The 20,990-nt window shown below is 42.1% G+C and overlaps 2 protein-coding genes across 3 annotated transcripts; both read right to left on the bottom strand.

Annotated features, from left to right (window-relative positions):
* Positions 1-390: 390 nt before the first annotated feature.
* LOC140575480 (zinc-binding protein A33-like) lies at positions 391-5,161 on the bottom strand. Its single transcript, XM_072695830.1, has 6 exons — positions 4,757-5,161; positions 4,081-4,176; positions 2,906-3,136; positions 2,761-2,783; positions 1,876-1,994; positions 391-950 (listed from the first exon to the last, which is right to left on the bottom strand). Exons 1-6 carry the CDS (start codon positions 5,156-5,158, stop codon positions 391-393), a joined length of 1,431 nt encoding a protein of 476 aa, XP_072551931.1. The 5' UTR covers positions 5,159-5,161.
* A 2,911-nt stretch (positions 5,162-8,072) lies between these two features.
* rapsn (receptor-associated protein of the synapse, 43kD) lies at positions 8,073-19,342 on the bottom strand. 2 transcript variants are annotated; one of them, XM_072695586.1, is made up of 8 exons: positions 18,998-19,342; positions 17,319-17,657; positions 14,179-14,337; positions 10,845-10,943; positions 10,382-10,504; positions 10,223-10,276; positions 9,800-9,999; positions 8,073-8,154 (listed from the first exon to the last, which is right to left on the bottom strand). In XM_072695586.1, the coding sequence occupies exons 1-8, from the start codon at positions 19,220-19,222 to the stop codon at positions 8,082-8,084; spliced, it is 1,272 nt and encodes a 423-aa protein (XP_072551687.1). In that variant the 5' UTR covers positions 19,223-19,342; the 3' UTR covers positions 8,073-8,081. The 2 variants fall into 2 exon arrangements, with proteins under 2 accessions (XP_072551687.1, XP_072551688.1); XM_072695587.1 differs by lacking the exons at positions 10,223-10,276; positions 10,382-10,504.
* Between the last annotated feature and the right edge of the window lie 1,648 nt (positions 19,343-20,990).

Genomic DNA, 20,990 nt, shown 5'->3' with positions numbered 1-20,990 from the left:
AGTTTTCCCCAAATAGTACTACACACACGTCTGTTGCATATCTGAAGTACTTTCTTCTGTATTTATAATATATTAGTAGATGACAAATATAAAGACTTCAGGAGAAACTGTGGTCATTGCTTTGTTACACAGGTGGATCACTGGCATTTAATTTTCATTTACACATCAGAATATAGTTCTCGGAAGACTAAAAAGAGGTACTGCTGTCTAACTACAATGGTTTGGGAAAGACCTGGAAATTAAACACAACTACATTCTACTACTTTCACTACAGGGATTGCAGTGCATTTCTCATTAAAATAAAGGACTTGATTATATAGGACTTGATAATATGACAAACATAATTGTGGTAGCAGGCCACTACTGCATGTTCTGCATTTACAGATCTAGCTATACAGAACATCCTGGGTGGACCATTATGGATACTTTTAGAGGACAGATCTTCAGTGGGTATTTACCCTCCTTATGAATCCCTGGGGAAAAATAAGGAAACACCCTCTCCGTGAACTTGTCTCTGAATGTGTAGATAGTGCTCCCGTCTGCAGCGTTCAAAAACACAACCTTGCCCTTCTCGTAGTCCAGTTCCACAGTGATCCTCTGTGGCTTCCTTTTCAGTATTAGACGGGTACGAGGCGACATCTGGGCCCAGTACGTGTCCCCGTTGTTTAGTCCAATGACCCAGAACCCCTCTGACGGGTTGAGAAAGACGCTGGTCTTCCTTTTGATGGATTCTTGTGCCACTCCGATGTACCACTCCCGGTTTCCCCCCACCTCCACATCCCAGCAGTGCTTCCCTGATGTGAAGCCAGTAGAAGCCAGCACCGCCATGCGGCTAGAGCACCGTTCAGGGTTATCTGGAAGGTGCTGCCTCTTTCCATGGCACACACTTGAGAGTTCATCGCTGAGTAGCAGGTTGGGATGGGCTGTGTTGGGATCAAGAGTAAAAGGACCTAGAAAATTCAGAAGATCAGATCAGCTCCCCATCACAAAAAATGAATTCTGCAGTTCACTTGGAAATTATATTACTGTGCTTGATTCACCAACTTACTCTAGAACTGTACATACAGAGGTTTGGGAAATCCAGACCCAGCAAAACAGATGAGCTGAAGGCCACTATCAAAGCAACCTGGGCCTCAATAACATCTCTGCAGTGCCACAAGGTGATTACCCTCATGCTACGCAGCACTGTTGCAGTAGTTTGTGGTAAAGGAGGTATTATTAAGGTATAGACTGAAGAGGGGGGAGAACTTAGGGAGCTTTGGGCTGGAGTTCAGGTGGCTTCTGGTTGTGGAAGGAAGCCGGGTCCCTTCTCTCCAATAAGTGGAGCCAGGAATGAGAGATTTGACAGAGTTAAAAGGGGGGTGATGATTGGTGAAGGGTTGCAAAGACTTGTCAAAGACACGTGAAGAAGGTAGAGATGGTATTTGTGGGATTTTAGATTGGGAGGATGAGCTTCAGGCATGTTACTTCGCTTACATTTTTATTTAATGATATTACATACTGGACTCTGGACTACTAAAATATCTCACAATATGTCACTTTACATTCAACGAATGTAAAATATGACATTTTTTAAAAGTAAATGTCATAAAAATGGGAAACTGTGGCCGATAACTTGCTCTAGCTTGTGCTTTTTCATGTTTAAATAGAACTGCTTTAGATTGCAATAATTTCTGGTAGGTTTTGCTGCTAAAGTCTACATTTATGTTGACTCCCTCCCTCTTCCCTCACAGAGGTCTACTATCACACATCACTGGAGATAACGCAGTAATGGAAGGATCCTTCAAATGGCACTGAGCATCCCCCTCAGGAGAAATGGTCAGTATGAGTTGATGAGGGCATGTTAAAAACTGCACTGAACCTGAGCATACTTACAGAGTTTCACTTCTTCTCCCATCCTCCTCCAAACCCCATACGCTAATGATCCCAGGTACTGAGCAGTGTCTATGAGAGCATCTTCTGGATACTCTGCTTCCTGTATTGGGTAACAAGCCCTATAAATACATTTGTAGTCTAATGTTAGTATGTTTTCTCATGTTTTGTCCCACATGCACAAAACCAACAACACAGCAAGACATATCAAGGACAAGCTTCTACCCAGGGGCGTCATTAGACCCAAACTTATACCCAAACTCTAGTAAAATGTTGTTGTGCTCTGCTAACTTCTCCTGGATTGCAACGCAGAACTATGCGACATGCTACTACAGGGCATTTGTACATATTTAAAAGAAAGTCAGCCACTTATAACAATGTAACCTATGAAAAATACATAATAGACCACTGATGCAAAGCCATTAATTAAACCAGCAAAGTCATCAGTTACTTTAGTATAGGCTCTATGAGCTAGTAGAGCATTAATAACCCAAGCTTGCAAAACGTGTGTTGTGATATAGCCGGTATTATAGTAAACTACTCATTTTAAAAGCCTGTGTTATCTAGTTATCGTAGTTTCATGCTGCAAAAGAAATATTTAATGCATGTGTGTGATAGTAATATTACAAATTTATTATTAGGCAAGCAGAGGGGTACAATTGCGCCCCTCTAAATTCTGGGTGCCCCAGTACAAGGAGTAATCTAGAATCACCCCTGCTTCCACTCATCAATATTCCAGCCCCAATGGTACAGCCTATGGTAGCAGAGGTCCAGAGAAACCTCCAGAGAAAGCCAAAGAATAGCTCTACCAGTTTGTACAGAAGTCCCTGTAGTTACTGAATAATATGCCTTTCTGCGTTAAAGGGTTAAATAATGCTGCTTGCATACCTTCTTATTGCTTCCTTACAGTCCTTTACAAGAAAGGGAAAGTTGTCAGAAAGAGAAAGTGAAATCAGTTAACAGCCACAGCAATAATTATGTAAATATAAAATCATTTTAATATCATTGATTCAATATGAAGACTCATGCAGACCTTTAAAAATGCTATGTCATCTGTTTTCATGGTGTGTTCAATCTCGGCTAGGATCTCTGAGAGTTTTTCAAAGGTTTGAGTGACGTCCTCCAGCCTCTCCCTGGCTGCCTTAGTCTTCCTGGCTGTTTCCTCATGCAGCACTATCACCCGGGCATGCTCCTCTTCCCTCAGGAAGTCGTGGAGTTTCTCAAATTCCTCTCTTATTTGGGCTTCAGTCTGAGCGGCTTGGGTCTTGAAATAATCAAAAATCAAAGAATTGCTTCAGGCAGTATTTAAAGACCACTTAAGGAGCCATTTAGCTTTAAAGAACTAAGATTAGGGGTGGACGATATGGTGAAAATAAAATGTCATAATATACTACTAATCGAACCCACAAACTTGTTATCGATAACAAGTTTGTGGGTTCGATTCCCAGGCTCGGCAAGCTGCCACTGTTGGGCCCTTGAGCAAGGCCCTTTACCCTCTCTGCTCCCCGGGCGCTGGAGTTGGCTGCCCACCGCTCTGGGTGTGTGTGTGTACTCACAGCCCCTAGTTCACTAGTGTGTGTGTGTGTGTTCACTACCACAGATGGGTTAAATGCGGAGGACACATTTTGCTGTACAGTGTACAGTGACAAATACGTGCACCTTTACCTTTAAATGACTAATTTGGGGAGAAAACAAGGAAAAATGTCCCAAAATAAACAAAATCTGCATACAATAAAACTGAGCACCAGAATTTTGTGCAGCTACATTCCTTGTATGCTTTGCAGCAATAAATGCCATTAAAAAGGACTAACTGGTGAGGAATTACAGTCCTGGAGGGCCGGAAGCACACCTAGATGCAGGGAAATCACTCAACTTTGCAGAACTTTGGCCCTCAATTCTGCACCCTGACCTAAATTAATATAGGTGGCTCACACTTTAGTAAGACACTCTCAGAACTACATAATGTACATGTTTTAAAATTGATAGAAATGACTGAATAATTTGTCTGTATCATTCTCTCAGAACTCAGAAACTTGTGTACAGTGATATGATATGATAACTGACCACAACAATGACAGAAAATCATCATATTGGCCACCCCTATCTGAGGTTATGCTAACTGGCACCGCTAGCTTTCATTTACTGTAAAGCGTTTTTCAGGGTGAAGGAAAGGCTTGGACAGGCATTATGTACAGCACTGCAGTTTACCTCTATGTGCGCTTCAAGTTCCTCCAAACCTCCCTTCGTCTTTTCAACAGCTTTAAGGTGTTTTTTCAGAGCGTCATACTTTTTGGAAAGCTCTTTCTGTAGAGAGGGGCATGCAGACACAAGTCATGAACAAGATCCTCAGGCAAGGTGAGGCTGAAGCTACAAGGAAAGGGTGAGGCATCTTCATGGCACAAATATTTAGTGTTTAGGGCATCAGTCCAATAGTAATGTGTAGAATCACGGCAGGTACACTATATGGACAAAAATATTGGGACACCTGCTGAAGGGTATTAAGTATCTCCGGCTTTCGTTGGAGAAACTGTTTCTACTGTCATGGGAAGAGGGCTTTCTACTAGATTGTGTCGCATTGCTCTGATGATTTGATTGTAATTCAGCCACAAGAGTGTTAGTGAGGACAGGGTCCTCAACTTATGCCAAAAGTAATTGGATGGGGCACCATCTTTCCATATCTGTTCCTGAGAGTCCTCATGCTTTCTGCAGTTCTTCTCTACAGGGACTAAACTAGAGCTGTGTTTGTGTGTGCATTTGCACATCTGTGGCAGCAGTGGGTGCTTCACTTAAAGAAGCTGAGGGGGTGTCCACAAACATTTGGACAAATAGTGTATCTGGATTGTATGACATATTTTGAGAACATAAATCAGCCAGACTGTCTTACCTTTCTGTCCGCGGCTGCCTCTGCTATGGGACAACACTCGTGGTCTTTGTGGTCCCTAGACGAGTGACAGACCAGGCAGATTGGCTTCCCATCTTTCTGGCAGAACAGCTTCAGCTCCACCCTGTGTATCGGGCAGAGGTCGTCGGGTTTGACCGCATCCTGACTGGCCTGCTTTTTGTAGGTATCCGAGGCTATCTTTAGGGCCAGGTTGATCGGGGGCCTTCTCATGCTCTCTGTGTGCCGACACAGAGGACACTCCTGCGATTCCTTTCGTTCCCAGTACGCCTGAATGCAGACTTTGCAGAAGTTGTGTTGACATGTCAGTTTAACAGGGAAGCTGAACACCTCACAGCACACAGGACACAACAGATCCTCTTCAGAAAATGGACATTCTGTGGCCATTTGCTTGTGCTAGGAGAATAAGTCCGCTCATGAAACTGTGTGTTGCGATGTCCTTTGAGTCAAGCTAGCTTTTGGGAAATGTTGACTGCTCACATACAGTACAATACTGGTTTAACCAGATCTGCTGGACCCTGACGTGACAAAAATATGTAGACATGTCACGTGGGCCCACAGTTTTCCATTACCGATACTATGCTGTGTCTATTAATAGAAGAAAAAAAAACCCTTTGATGTTATTGTACACTACATGGTATTTCCCTTTAAGGAAAAGGAAGAGACTGCCAGTAAATGTAGCAAATACATTTTTATTGCATTTTCACTATAAAAAAGGCCACTGGGTTCGCCTTTACGACAATTCTCAAACATTCAGCCTCTCTTTAGTTACACAATCAGAGCTTCAATCTGACTCTGAAGCACAAACATGCTAATATTGTAAAGAACGAATGTAACGAGGTAGTTATGGACTGTGAGTTGCCAGAATGTGAGATAGCTACATTGGGCAACATGCAATATGTTAGTAAAATTGGACGATGAATTATTTTAATTCTGAAAACAAAAGGTTTAATCAACACAGTTAAGTCAAGACAGTAAGAAAAGATACACAAGTAGAAGAGCAGCATTCTCTCACTTTGCTCCCATTTCGTTATAAGAAATAATTTTACACCTCATTAAGAGTCGCCATGCTCAGCATTAACTATGTACGATACGGTAGAAATCCTCCTCCCTCTGGTGTGCAATTTTTTTTCAATATTTTTAGGGTGTATGTATATGTATTTAATATGCAGGGTGATCTGCCCTAATGTGGGACACTTGAGCTTTATTATGAGTAGGTCGTCCTCAAGTAAATAAAAGTCAATAAAACTATGGGTTAACACAAGCTGTGCTAGGATAGGCCGAGCAATCTTTAAACAGGAAGCACCCTAATGCAAAAATGTCCCACATTAGACTAATTCCCCCTAGTACGCTTCCAAATAGGTGGATGTATTTTGGGAAACCATGCAAGCAATATTTGCTGTCCTATCTATGGAATAACAAGTATGGTGAGGGAACAGCAGAGCAGATCAGTGGTTCTCAGTTCCAGTGCCTAGAGCTCCAAACACTGTATGTTCTGCATAGAGTGTATTGAATCTACAACTCTGTGATCAACAAACCGGTGCTTTAAACACTGAGCCACCCTAATTACATGCATTAGGGGTATAAGTGTCATGGTACAGGGGTCACAGTTTGCCACAAGCAGTCACACAGAGAATACATGGTATTTTGTTAAATACAGTCATTTTACAATCGTGCATTGCTGAAACTGTAGTAATTTAGGAGTATTCCTATGGAAACTTTTTTGCCCCCCTGCCCTGCCTCTTTCTCCTTCTCTCTCGCCCATCTGCCCTCTCCGCCCATGTAGAAAGACTCACCTTAGACCTATTTGACTGAAATTCAGGCCTTTTTAACAACTCACAAAATCATGACTGTGCTTTTGTGTGTGTGTGTGTTGCTTAATTAGCACTCAGGCTAACAAGCGCTACCTCTGGGGGGACTAAACGGCTGAAAAACTAAACTAGATGAAATGAAAAGAAACCATGGTGGGAACCAAATCGTCACACTCCTAGTATGCAGGGTAAAACATGTAGTAGGAGGGATTCTTTGGACTTGGATTGAGAACCACTGCAGCAGACATTGAGTACTTCTTGCATGGTCACCTACATGATACATTTTGGTAGTATGATAAAACAAATGATATGCAATCTTACCTAAATGACATATTATGCAAACTCAAATGAGTGTGAAATGAAAGAATTCACATAAGGAGAAACAACAGGAAAAAAACAAAAACATTTGGGTCATTTTCAAAGCATTCCAAAAATGTCAAATCCCACAATCCTACAGTGTTACAAAATGAACGTTACAACATGGCAAAAATAATACAAATAAAAAAGGCATTTGTAACAATTTTGATCTCAAGATATTTCTGAAAAAAGGTTCGGTAGAGTGTTAACCTGATAGCAAACCTGCTTTGGGAGGCTGTTGACCTGAAAGCAGCACATTTTATTTCAGTAGTGGAAGCATTTGACCTTTCTATCGATTTTATATCAAATCAGTCTGACAAACGTTTACATCTGGGATCAGTACATAACTGGTCTAATTAGTAGGCCAACAACTGAAACAACAACTGCTAGTTCTGCTAACGTCTGTCAGCAAACAGAGCTTGGCAACTAACAAATAAAGGCAAACTGCTTTTAGCTGCCTTGATAATAACACCAAAGTCCTGTAAAACTGTGTATTTACTGATGCCTCGTAGCTTTTTTGTATTAAAAAGTATATACACAAGTGTATCCTCAAGTCTTAGCGTTTAAATAGGTAGGATTTAGGAGTCTGTTCGTGGCACACCAATGCCATGTGAGAAAATGATTTTGCCTGCAGGGTCACTGCTGTTTAATGCTGCACAATGGCTTTATATATATATAAAGATACAGATGCCAAGTAATGGCATACCGAAAAGATCCAAAGTCTACCTGAATCAAAATCCCATGAGAACATGATCCAGAGCCCAAAGCCAGTGTTGACTGAAGCTGCAAGATGATAAGTGTATGCACCTCTTCGACTCAATGTTTGGTCTTTTAGGCAGTTAATGAAGCCACTGCCTCAGCCCAGCGTGGTTTTGATACAGATACAGGTCAGAGTCAGTGGTGTCTCTTCAAAGTCTTGCTGTGCCAACTGCTGAAGCTTTCCATTATGGTTTCTTCTCCTGGTGGGATGATGTGTTCAGTCTTGAGATGAATATAGGGGTGGACGTGAGCAGAGTGGAGATGAACACGACCCCCTCGGTCTGTATCTGTGTCTCCTGGTAAAGAACTTTGCAATCTTTATCTCAAGAGGAGCCACTCTGACAGGTCGGTCTGTCCGAGGCTGGACTTGTAACCACTGACCATCATACAAAACCTGGCTTCATGGAGGCACGGCGGCATTTCGGACAGCCTTGTGTCCCATTTGTCTGCAGGCACCTGTGTGAACAGAAATCGATAAAGAATCTAAAGCAGCGACCAGTATGATCACAAATAAATATAGAACATGATTCTAATATAGGTCTACTAGTGCTGTGCAACCTTAGACATTTATAGAATTGCAAATAATTAGTAAAATAAGCTGTAAAATAAACATAATTAAATAAATACATCAAGAAATGTGTCCAAACAGAGCTATTGGTGATAGTCAAATGCCTGTTTGAAGATACAGCTAATACAGTTAATATACATCACTTATTGTATTTCAAAAATGACAAACATATCTTGAAGCAGACAACTACACTGTATGGACAAAAGTATTGGGACACCTGTTCATTCATTGTTTCGAGAGTAACTGTTTCTACAGTCCAGGAAAGGCTTTCTACTAGATTGTGGAGCATTGCTGTGAGCATTTGATTGCTTTTAGTGACAAGTAGTGAGGTCAGGATGTTGGATAATCACCACCCCACCTCATACCAAACTCCCCAACTCATCCGAAAGATATTGGATGGAGCAGCATCTTTCCAGAGATAGTGTGATATTGGGTGCCATTGATACTGCAAGATAACCCTGGTTTGGAAATTGCGGTCCACAGGCATCATCTAATCAACCTGAACTGACCTGGAGCAAATCTATTGTCCAGAAGATTGGGAGAAAGGTCGAAGCGCACCCCCCAATAGATGTTAAGCTGTTATTGCAGCAAAAGGTGGTTAAACCAAGTCCTGGTCGTAGGGAGCTGAACTGGCTGGAACAAGTATGGATTTGTAATCCAGACATACACTACATGTCCAAATGTTTGTGGACACCCCTTCTAATGAATGCATTAGACACTTTATGTTGCACCCACTGTTGACACAGATGTGCAAATGCACAAACACAGCTTGCCTAGTCCCTGTAGAGAAGTTCTAAACACAGAATAGAACTCTCTGGAGAAGATATATATGTAAACCTATTGGCACCATTTCTAATGTTAGGCATGGGCTAGAGGGCATTGAGCTGTGAAGCCGTGGAACTGTGTTTTCTGGAATTATGGTGCTCTATCCAATATTTTTGGGAAGAGTTGGGGAGTTCAGAAATAAGGTTAGATGGTGATCATTAAATTTTCTGACCTCACTAACACTCTTGTCACAGCAATGTTCCAAAATCGTGCAGACAGTAGGGAGAGTTATTCCAAGAAAAGCAGCATAAACTCATGTTTTAATACCCTTGATTTGAGAAGAAACAAAGAATGATCAGGTGTCCCAATACTTTTCTCCATATAGTATACTTTCCCCTTTCACTCAGGTTTTTTTTTCGGCTTCATACTTTCACTTTTACTGGAGTAGTGTACCCACAATTTCACTTAAGCACAGTTTCTCTCTACTTCATCCATCCCTTCTACTGAGCTCATAAAAGGTCATGTGTGAGTTGTTTTTCCAAGGCTACAGATATGAGGGTTGAGACACACAGAACTGTATTGACATATCATTGGCTTAAACACAGTAGTGTTTAAACAACCGATACTGCAGTTCAACATAGTAGCGGGCCAGTGCCTCTGCTTACGCTAAAATGACGAATGAGCAGGTGTCCCAATACTTTTGTCCAGATAGTGTATGTTGAGTAAATTCTTGTTGTTGCCAAAATCCAAAATCCATTAACTGCTTACTTGAGATGGAAAATGTGGGAGCAAGGTAAGGCCTGCAGCTGCTGGTTCTTCTCCCCGATGGACTCCCCACACATGCCGCAGTAGAGCTCCAGCTCCTCCACGCACTGCAAGAACTTCACCACCTGCTCCCTCAGCTCCTCCTGCTGTTCCCTGCTGCGATAGATGCCTTCTGTCAGGCAGTGCACCTTCAGAGAACACAGCTGTGGAAGAACGTAGGTTTCAGGTGTGGAAGAAATGTAAGTCCACTAAACAGAAAGATCATGCCCAGGATTTTGTTGTCCTTCTTCTCTAATTCCTAAAAACAACAGCTGAGGTGTCCAGGCAGTTTTTAGGAACAAAATCCTGGGAAGGGTTTTCATTTTTTCTGTTGAATTGGAGCTAGAAGGCTATGGAAGGCTATGGAAGGCTATGGGCACTACACACCTTGTTGCCTATTGCCTCTGCTAGTTCGCATGCTCGCTGGATAGAGTCCAGTGCCTGGAGGAGAGTCAGAAATAGATCATTAAAATGACCAGACATTGAATTATTATTCTAAAGACGTTTCTGTAGAATTATTCAATTATTAAATGGAAGTTTCTCAACCTTGTCATGCTCTTTCTGCAGCAGCCAACACTTCCCCACCCCCAAGTAGATGGATGCCTGTCCCAAGCGGTTGCCAATCTCTGTCATTATACACATTGAAGACTCGTAGCGAGGGAATGCTTTCTGGACAGGTGAGAGAACGCCAATGAGATAATCAGCCTTACATTTTTAGCACAGTGCAGTGGTTCTTGCAAGGTTCTCAGAATTGAAAACATATTTTTCAGACAGGCATTGGAAGGGATTTGCATTGGAAGGAATAAACACTAAAGCACAAAAATATCTACCAGTCAAAAGTCTGGAATTTGCATTTTTTACTTTAAAAAAAAAATGCATTTAATAGATGTCTGTAGGGGAGGGGGCTAATTTTGTATTTGAGGGATTGATACAAAAAAAAGCTCAATTCTGAGTCATGGCTTAATGTTTGTTATACAGTTACAAACATCCAGGGCTGAAGCTGACTTACATCAACATCATTTCGGCAGCGATGAATATCCGCGAAGTTCAGAAGACACATGGCCTGTAGAGGACGATCTCCATGCTGCAGTGCGATCTTCATCGATTCCTGGAAAATCAAATTCACAGTTTCCCCCTCATTCAAGACATGTTTGGTGTACACCGACAGTCGAGCGCCCTCATTCATTGCGTATCAGTTCTGTTTAGTGTCCTGTAGCACCATGGAGAGTGTCCAAAACAGAAAATAATGCATTACACCTGCCTATAAGGGCAAAACAATCACAGTGTTGCTACTCTGTGTACAACAGTGGCCTTTCTACTGCCCATGGGGGTTAAATGACTGTAAATGACAAGCTGAGGTGAGTTGACAGCTGTCATTCTTTCATTAGCATAACTAATGTTACATACCAATAACTAGCTAGTTGTGCTGCTCCACGGATGTCTTTCATAATGAGTGTGATGAATTCTCTGTAAACTTTCTTAAAATTATAATAGAATACAAAAAAACCCACTCAATTAAAAACATTTAATAATGTAAGCACATACTTAAAAGACACATTTTCTAATATAGCTGCCCAGTGTGGTTTACAGATTTGACAAATTCACCAAAGGTATGATAAAAAATACAATTTGCCCACAATGAGCAAAGGTATATTTGGAGACTTTGCAGAATTCATGAAAGGAACACCTCTTTAACTGTTAAGTACAGAAGTGGATGGATCATGCTTTGGGCTTGTGTTACAGCCAGTGGCACAAGGAATAGTAACCAGCAATTTCAGCTGTAGATGATGAGAGAATGGCTTCTAAACACGCCTGAAAATTCCCAATGGACCCAAAAGTCGCAAGCTAAAGGTTTTGCCATGGCCCTCACAGGCCCCTGACCTTAATGCCATTGAAAATCTGTGAATAGACCTCAAAAGAGCAGTGCATGCAAGATAGCCCCGGAATCTCACATAACTAGAAGCCTTTTGCAGGGCAGAATGGGCAATAATATACCCACTGATACAGATATGGCATTTCTAGTATGAACAAACACCAGCACACAACTTAAGAAGCAAACTTTGGACACCAAACCATGTCTTGACAGATCAACAACATTTAGGATAAGGTGAACATTGTGCAAAGTAGATCTTTCATCAATCTATTTCATTAATCTATTTACATTTCCTGCGACTTTCAGAACCTCAGCCCCCTTGTCACTTGCAGGAAAGCTGAAATTTGACCCTCCTGTAACAGAGCTATAAATGTGGAATGCACCACTCTGTCGTCTGTCCCCCAGCAGCACGACATTGTGAGTCTTGCAGTCCGAAGCGATGACTCTCTGCTACGTGGCTCTTCTGGTCATTAGAGAGGGGCTGAGGGCTAAGCTCTTCATTATCACTCCTCTCAGACGGCACCTCAGCACTGTAGAGAGCTCTTGGCTGACGTATTTTTATCAGCTAGAGTAAAAGGGGTGGGGTCTGGCACAAGTCCTACAAACAGCTGCACCTGTCAGTTGTTGGTCCTGGCTCACACACAGCCACATAGAGTAACGTCGAGTCTGAGGCCAGGGTTGTGCCAAGGGGACTGATAAATATGATCAACATATGATAGCCGGTGGGATTAAGGTGTTGAAACTCAAACGCTCAGGTGACTACTGATGCAAGCTGTGGTATGTTTACAGTGGTTCCCAGCGTCAGTCTGCAAAGGTTTAAGTTCCTCGTAGAAAAGTATATTGAGTATATTGAGATTGTCTGTTGACCACTGTCTGATCGATTGCTACCGGTATGTTGTGGCACTGCTGTGGAGGGATGCATGGCAAATACTGACCACACAACTACAATGACCTCACTGTGTCACCAGTGGTCAGGAATCCCATGTGTAATCTATCTGCCTTTGTAAGGTTGGGAGGAGGGGGTCAATTATTAGCTGAGAAAATCAAAAATCAATCCTAATAACGATCAGTGATTTTGGTTATGGAAAAATGTCGCTATGTTGTTCTGCAGTGTTCATGTTGTACAGTAGACTATTCCACAAGCTTACAAAACACTACAGATAGCTGTGTAGAAAGACCTGTATTCTGAAAATGCGAAAGTCAGGCTACTATCACTGTAAAAATGAGTAGTTCCTTGAAGAACCTTAAGCTTCTTCCAATAACTCAATAGTTCCTCAATGCTTTTATTTAGTACAAAATCAAACGACTCATTTGAATTAAGGTTTCTAGAGGATCTTTAGGCTACTATATTTGGATCCAAGGTCAAATGCAGAACATATCTCACATTCTTGAACGTATCTCACTGTAGTGAGCATTCTTTGCAAAGGTTTTTATCCTTAAGACTGGGTTATTGGAATAACCTTTTCTGGAAGGTTCTGTAAAGCACCTTATGAGGTTCCTCCATAGTTTTAAATTGAAGAAGAACCTTTTCTTTAAAAATTGAAGAATGGAAGAACCAACAAAAGTTCCAAAATGTCCTTTTTTACCCAATTTTCAACCCCCTCATTAGTAATCCCCATCACATGTAACGCTCTCAACACTGGGAGTCTCTTCTGACACACGCACAACCAGCCACCCCCTCTTTTCAAACTGCTGCGGATGCACTGAAGGTCTACTTTTTTGTATAAGGTCTACTTTTTTATATATATATATTTGATATCCCTGCATCCCTGCATTCTGCTACACTTCCGACACAGATGTGCAAATACACACACACAGCTTGTCCAGTCACTGCAGAGAAGTACTGGCAATAAAACAGGAAAAAACATGAACCTATTGGCACCATGCCTAACACCAGGCGTGAGCTAAAGACGTATAAAGCCCCCCAGTATTGAGCTGTGCAAAAGTACAACTGTGTTCTCTGGTTGTGGTACCACATGTCCTATTAGAATTCTCACTCTTCATTAATTTAGGAAGAATCTACAGACACAAACAAACAAGTGCCAAAAAACTGACCAATAATTAAAATATTTTACACCTTGGACTTAAAATGCTGGAGACTACATGGCTTCTGTTGTTCTTTCCTAACTGTAAAATAAGACACGGCTTGTTGTACCAACAGAACTTTGACTGATGGCAGTTCTGTGACGGGGTAAAGTTACAGGAAACTGATGACATTTACATGAATGGCATTTGGCTGATGCTCTTATTCAGAGCGACTAATGCCGTTAGTGTTATGAGCTTTGCCCAATGACTCTTATCTGTCTAGTGTGGTGTGCTGGCCCAGCTAGGGGATCCAAGTCTAGTCTGCCACAAGGGAGATGGTGTGGTTACTTTATCCACTACGCTACAGCAAGACACCATGGTCATCGATTTCAGAAATAATGGTTAGCAGCTCATGTTCTTTCTCTAATCCTCCACCAGTTCGTACCTCGCAGCATTCCATGGCATCCGGCAGACGATCCAGCTTCCTGTAGGCCACCGACATGTGGTACTGGCTCATGGCTCGGTACTTCAGGCTCCACCCCTTCCCATAGTCATTCACAAGCTCGGCTGCTTTGCATGGAAAGAATAGGGCCTTCTCGTAATCCTGCAAGAGCACATATATTCTGATTCATATATTCATATTCATTTCAACCAAATACGTGAAATACAGTATCACATTGTGTTGACAGAGATTATTATTACTCCTTTATTAGTGAGAAATTCTTGAATCCAGACAACAATAAGATTACAGCAGGACGAGTGAGGGTCTAGTGGTCAGTATTTTCTACAAACACAGTTATACTGACACTGACACAACTGGTCATTGTTTCTATGTGTACCCTTTTAATGAGCCTGTAAGATATTGCTGTTCTCGGGACGTAGATAATATGGTGATAAGATTTTAGCACCCAAATCAAGTACATAGGTGTCAGAAGACGTGTGTCGCTCTGTAGTCAGCATCATGCCCATATTAGACCCTGTTAGACCTAGTCACTAAATCTGTCATGACTATCAGGATTTTATCTTGATCATCATAAAAATGCAAGTGTAAACACAGCCAAGATGCATTTAAAATAGATACAATAGATACAAATCTAGTCACTCAAACCACTAAAGGAGGTGGTCTGAGGAGCATCTAAGCCACATTCTAGCAGTGTAAACACATCTGTCTGGCCATGATGCATTCAACAACCAACACCCCTTCCAGTGCAACCAAAACACCAGTAGCAATTGCCACACAACAAACGAATTTGCATATTCCGTCCCACACAACTATTGGATTTCAGTCTGACTAACCGCATTTGACTACCAAGTGTAAATGCATGTGGCTAAAATCAATTTCAGAAACTGGGTATTAGTGACATTTGGGGGGGGGGGTGTCTTACTATGCACCCATCATTTCACCATTCAGGAGTTGTGGAAATGTGATGTGAAAATGTGCTCCAGGAAACTAAATACATCAGTAAGAGTGATCAGAAACAGTAAAGACTGTATCCGGTAATCTACCTGAACTACACAGCATTGTTTTCTTTCTCCTGCATCATTAGTTAGTGATCATTCATTATTCTTAAGCACAGTCAAGTGTGTTACAGCAGGAAAAAACCACGAAAGTACAGTGCGGTTGGACTACACAACTGCAGGAGCACTGTACACTAAAGCAGTTAAAAATGGACTGGGACTGTGCATTTTCTATATTCTGAGACCTGGCGGCTTCGACATATGAGCACATTTTCCACATGTCTTTTTGCCACACACTCATTACAGCAGACCACTCTGGGGATTCAGGGGATTATGCGCTACAAATCTCCAGTGTCAAGGTGAGTACAAAAGCCTATATCTGGACCAGCCTGCTCTGCCTGGCTCGCCTGCTGATACATTGCGTCTTGCATGTCGACAGTTTGTTACGGCCACGTAATCTGCAGGACCTATTTTAGCTGTGAATTACTACAGCACAGTGACTTCAGCCTAGTGGGAGGTTGAGTATGTAAGAGGTCGTTGGAATAGCTGGTGGTTCATGGAGTCTAGTGCAGAACAATTTGAACAGTAAAATGAAAGTAGACACCTGAGATGGCATCATTCCAGCTGTAGGATCGATGGAAAACCAACACAAAGGAATGAATCAAAGCTATAGTACTGACTTCATTTCACGAGGCTTGCATATGAATCGGAGCCAGCTCTGTCTTTATGACCTATCGGGCAGAAGAGTGTTTATTGATACCATTGATGCTAAGCTGTAAAATGAACTGCTGCTAGTTCAAATACTTCCCTTACAGAGCTTCAGTCACAGCTTCAGAGTCATGTTGATGCTCCACTGACTTGTTAAAAGGAGAACAGCAGCTCTATCATTGCTACTCTTGGCCAGGACTCTGTTAACTGCACTATGTAACTCTGGAGAAGCAGGAAGGACAACACACACAAGAACTACGTAACCATGTGTAATCATATTTGAGTCATATTTGTGTAACATCTGAATTACTGCTCTCCTGCAACAGTCCGAATCTGTGTCTCTCAGCTTGTCAACAACGCATGTGTAGAGCGTGTCCTTTAGTGGCAGCTTAAATCAAATCAAAACAAATTGTTTGCTGAAAGTGTAGGAGGAGCTCAGGAACAAGAAATACCAGAGCAAGTTTATGAAGAGCCTGGCCACTCCCTATTTCCTTCATTTTATCAAATAATTTATCAAAACACTAAAGGGACCCCATCAACAGGTCCTCAATGAAAGGGGGTGAATGGAGCTAAACGGCTAAAAACTTAAATTACCACTTACCACTTGTTCAGGATCCTTTAACTGTTCTTTAATTTTGGAAAGTAGAGTTATCTTCCAAAGCAAAGAAAACATACCTGTATATTTAAAAAGGTTTTGGGCAATAAAGCCACTAGCATTACTGCTACTACTACTACTACAGCCAGTTACAACACAACTGCTTTGTTTGGTGACAATCATGGCCGGACATTAACGTCCTGGCCAGCTAATGCTATGCTCATATTTAACACGACTCCCTTTGAAGTTAAACCTTGTGTTAAACACATACTTCATTGCAATAAAGTAATTAAAAATGATTAAATCAGTCACACTCACTGAAGTCATTATTACAAATGTGGCACTTTTACAAAGCCGTTTAACTGGAGTTGTGGTGCTGTTCTGTGTTGAGGAAATGAGGGCATTATTAGTATAAAAATGATCAAAGATTTATACAATGATCAAAGATTCTACTCAAATTATCCATATTAAACTATTCATTATGAACTTGTTCAGGAGCGCCCTCTAGTGTCTGGCAAACCCGGAGTACATTCTAGTAATTCTGGAAATACCAAACAAGTACTTCCAAGTACTTAATAATGTAAAAGGGGGCTATCATGCTAGAACTACTCTACACTCTACTACCCCACAGGTAGCAACATACAGCTAACAACATAGCATCCCACAGTGTGATTGTGTGCTGTTACAGGCTAGATTTGTTACAGGATTAACAATTCTATTATTAATCTGACACCCGTTCCAGCATTTTCTACCGATAGCCATCCCTAATCTCTACCTCACAACATGGGGTTTGTTTTGGAGGTTGAAACCTTTGAGAGCAGTACCTTCAATTGAATGTAGAAGTTGCCCAAGCTGCAGCACACCCTGCACTCCAGCATCTTGTCATCATTGTTGTGCGCGTACCGCAGTGCCTTCTCGTAACTCTCCAAAGCCTTCTGGAAGACGCTGAGGCCAAGGAAGGCGTTGCCCATGCTCAGGCACACCTGGCCGTTGAGCTGCAGGCTCACCGTGGTGCCCTGCATATTTAAACAGGTCTTGCAGTAGGAGATGGTCTTCTGGAAGTCGCAGAGCTTCTCGTTGCTGCGGGCCAGGTTCAGGTAGCCTTCCGTTAGGTAGTCCGGATCCTCCATCTCTCGCGCTGTGTCGATCTGAGCTAGGGCGTACTGATGGCAGAGTGTATGTATTAGTGTCAGTGGAGGAGAGGATGACGGAACAAACGTGTGTAAATTAGCATGTCACCAGAACAATCACACCGAAGGCTTAGGACAGCTGAGTCTATGTCCAAACATTTTATGTACTTGTTGCACCAGTGGGATCCTCTTATGCAAGCTCTGGAATTATTTATACATGGTCTCAGTGAGCCAACGTTGAATCCTTTCATGCCATACACTACTGTATCCTGGGAGACTAGGCCTCATCATCCAAATTCTTCTCTTGTTGACCCTGATATTATGAAGGGGTCAACGTACTGCTAATCTGCAATGAAACACAAGTACTACAGTTTACTTGTGCCTGTGTTTAGGAGTTTTTTTTAAAAGATTTGATTCAGTTGCTAGCAATGTTTCAAACTGCTAAAATGGCTTTAAAACCGCTTCAGTCTCTCAGTCAAGTAGATTCTTGCAACGGCTTTACTTAGCTCTACTTAGAATTGTACAGATAGCTCAGATAAGTACGAGTGCAATTTCCACGGCTCTGTTCGCCACTGACGACTATTCTGTTTATGTTGTTTAAGTGTATTAACTCGCTAATGAAGTCTTCGCTAAGCATAGCAAAGCATGTTTCTGTGGGAGTAAGGAGCTTTATGTCAACAAGCTACACTGAGGACCTGCGGATCATATAGCACAAGGCTCTCCTTACCCCTTTCCAACGGAAGCTACAAATTAAAAATGGCTCTGCACATTTTACATCTTAAAATACAATAATATATATATATATATATATATATGTACTTTAATATTTCCAAATTTATAGGAAATAGATCAAGTAACTCTGTACTAATCTAGTACAAACTTTATTGGCCATTCATATTTTTAAGATGGCTTAAGAAAGGTTTAAGGATACTATTTTAAAACACTGTTCTACATATATATTTATGGATCTGGATTGCAGATTATCTATCTATAGAATATCTATAGATTTACAGAGTTATTAATTCAAAGTTTGCATATAATTATTTTTATGCCATACTAATAAACAACTGGAATATCTGTTTAAACAATGCACCAAAACAATAGTGCTCTTCATGAAAAAAGTGCAAGAAGGGTTCTATATAGAGCTGAAAATGGGCCCTTTGACACAAACAGTGGAACCCATAATTTTGCTGCCATAAAACACCACTTTTTAAAAGGTTCCTCAAAGGACCATCTACAAAAGGTCTTCCTTGTATCTGAAGAACAATTTATGCATTCAAATGGTCCTTTGAACTTTTATGGTTTTATATACAGTCTCTGTCTTTGCTGCACTTTTTAAGGGTGTAACTGTAAGATTTAAAAAAAATAGTTACCTTTAGCATCTCTTTGTATTTCCCCATCTCTGAGTGTGCTGTAATCAAGCAGCCTAAAGCCCTGAACTTCCCTCCAGGATCTGATGTCTTCTCCAGCACCTTCATCCAGACTTGCAGAGCTTTCCCTGTCTCGTTGGACTGGTAAAGCTTCAGCCCTTTCTCGATCTGCTGCTTCGTTTGGTCCTGGCCCATCTCTACGACAAAGTGCCTCATAAAAATATTCATCCACCTGACTCTGCGGCCTTCAGAAGAAGCCCAAGCATACGACCCCTCTTCTTGCTCTGTTTGGACAATGGAGGAACAGATGAAAGACGGGCGTTCTACTCCGGACCTCTGCACCCACCAGCCTCTTTAATCCACCGCTCTCAGCCTTGGGGTGCAGAGAGATGAGGGAGAAACTGGATCCACTGCATACAAGAGCCCCTGAGCCAAGATCCCTGTTGCTCATCACCGTTGGTAAACTTGAGGGAACCAAAAGATGACTTTCTGTCCTCCTTAGACTGAAGACCAGTCTTGGATCTTCTTCTCAAAAAGCCACCATAGAAGCCTTCAGAGATTTCAGCGACATTCGAAGACGGCGAAGGAGCAAGTCCCAATCCAAGGTGCTGGCAGTGATCTCCCAGAATATCTACTGCCTCCACACCCCAGTGGGAGGAATTCTGTGTCCACTAAACCCCCCTCCCTTTCCTTCACCTCTTCCCTTCCTCCCTCCCTCACTCCCTCCCTGTCCAGGGCTGGCGCTTTAGCAGATGGTCTTGTCAGTCTGGACCATGTGTCCCTGCTGGAATCCAGCTTCAGTCTCTGAAAAGACCCAAGGTCACAAAAGACGCCAGGCTGCCTCTCCTCTCACCTCAAATTCTACCCTTCACCTTCTACCCTGGGTGCTTTCGTCATATGTGAAACCACAACGTCCAACAGTACTCTAAACCATCCTAAAGCAAGGGTTCCCAGAGCCTTTTGCATGAATCTGAGCTCGGCAAGCGAGGGGCTATAAACGGATAGTTATTTCACAACACTGAAAGAGAGCAAGTCAAATGCTCCTTACGCTGGCTAGCAATTCCTGTGGGTGGGCCTTGTTAAGGCGCATATGTGCCGCCCCCCTCAGCTCCCGGCTTTGGTGTCAGCAACTGACGCTTAGAATAGTTCACAAAGTCGGACATGGTATTTGTCTTGAGTTACAGTATCACTGCTTCTTGAAACACATCAATGGGATCGAATCGTCAAGCTCTCAGCTGAAGCTAGCTTTCTGCCCCCCCTGCCCTCGCCTTCTTTGTCCCTTTTCAGCCGGCCTCAGGGATACAAATAGGCACTTTTATCACCTTGCCATTCACAAGATAGGTTACCTTTCCCAAGATAAATCTCTAGAGGTTGTAAGTCACATCTTTGTCATAACACCTGAATGGTTGGTCCACAAGTCTTAACTTTCATTGGCCGGAGTACTGTTTGATTGCAGAGGATTTCATGAATAACTAAGTGTAAAGGTATTTTGAACAGATGAAACTTCTCGAGAATGAACGGCAGTACATTGTTCATGTAATATCATAACAATGCTGTCTTCTAGGTCTTAAGATGATGATCTTAAGATAAGCTCATATAGATTTGAGACAAAATCTAACCAAAATCTAACCCTGGACTTTTGAGGATCCACTGCCCTGCACATTTCAGTGTTTGTGTTTAGACTGCAGGCAAATTTCTTGTGAGATGTCTGTCCACACTGTTATTTGCAAGAGATCAGATCGGAATGTGTGTCCAGATAGCACAAACCCATCTACGTGGGCTGCTGTGGTAATGCCAGAGGCGCTTTCATACACTTTGGCTGTGCCAAGTCCACACAAGTCACGTCTTGATGCATCCTCGATAACATGGGTGGAACAAGAACGCATCCAGGCATTCGGGGATCGAGGATCTGATTTGGCTAGATGTGACCTTTTGAATTTAACAGTACTTGGGCTGCAACTGATGATGTTTCACAAATCCACAAGAACGCAGACTG

The sequence above is a fragment of the Salminus brasiliensis genome, chromosome 13 (assembly GCF_030463535.1).
Source record: "Salminus brasiliensis chromosome 13, fSalBra1.hap2, whole genome shotgun sequence".
Classification (NCBI taxonomy): domain Eukaryota; kingdom Metazoa; phylum Chordata; class Actinopteri; order Characiformes; family Bryconidae; genus Salminus; species Salminus brasiliensis.
Note: the sequence above shows the minus strand (reverse complement) of the source record. Positions and strands in the feature narration are given on the sequence as shown.

What these genes read in the sequence shown, in the direction of transcription:
- rapsn (XM_072695586.1), bottom strand. Translation starts at nt 19,222, where the DNA reads ATGAATATTTTTATGAGGCACTTTGTCGTAGAGATGGGCCAGGACCAA. An exon ending in ACTTCTACATTCAATTGAAG is followed by an intron (nt 14,338 to 17,318) that starts GTACTGCTCTCA and finishes GTGCTCTTGCAG; the next exon opens with GATTACGAGAAGGCCCTATT. An exon ending in GCTGCCGAAATGATGTTGAT is followed by an intron (nt 10,505 to 10,844) that starts GTAAGTCAGCTT and finishes TCACCTGTCCAG; the next exon opens with AAAGCATTCCCTCGCTACGA.
- LOC140575480 (XM_072695830.1), bottom strand. Translation starts at nt 5,158, where the DNA reads ATGGCCACAGAATGTCCATTTTCTGAAGAGGATCTGTTGTGTCCTGTG. An exon ending in ATGACATAGCATTTTTAAAG is followed by an intron (nt 2,784 to 2,905) that starts GTCTGCATGAGT and finishes TTTCTTGTAAAG; the next exon opens with GACTGTAAGGAAGCAATAAG. An exon ending in GGGAGAAGAAGTGAAACTCT is followed by an intron (nt 951 to 1,875) that starts GTAAGTATGCTC and finishes TGAATTTTCTAG; the next exon opens with GTCCTTTTACTCTTGATCCC.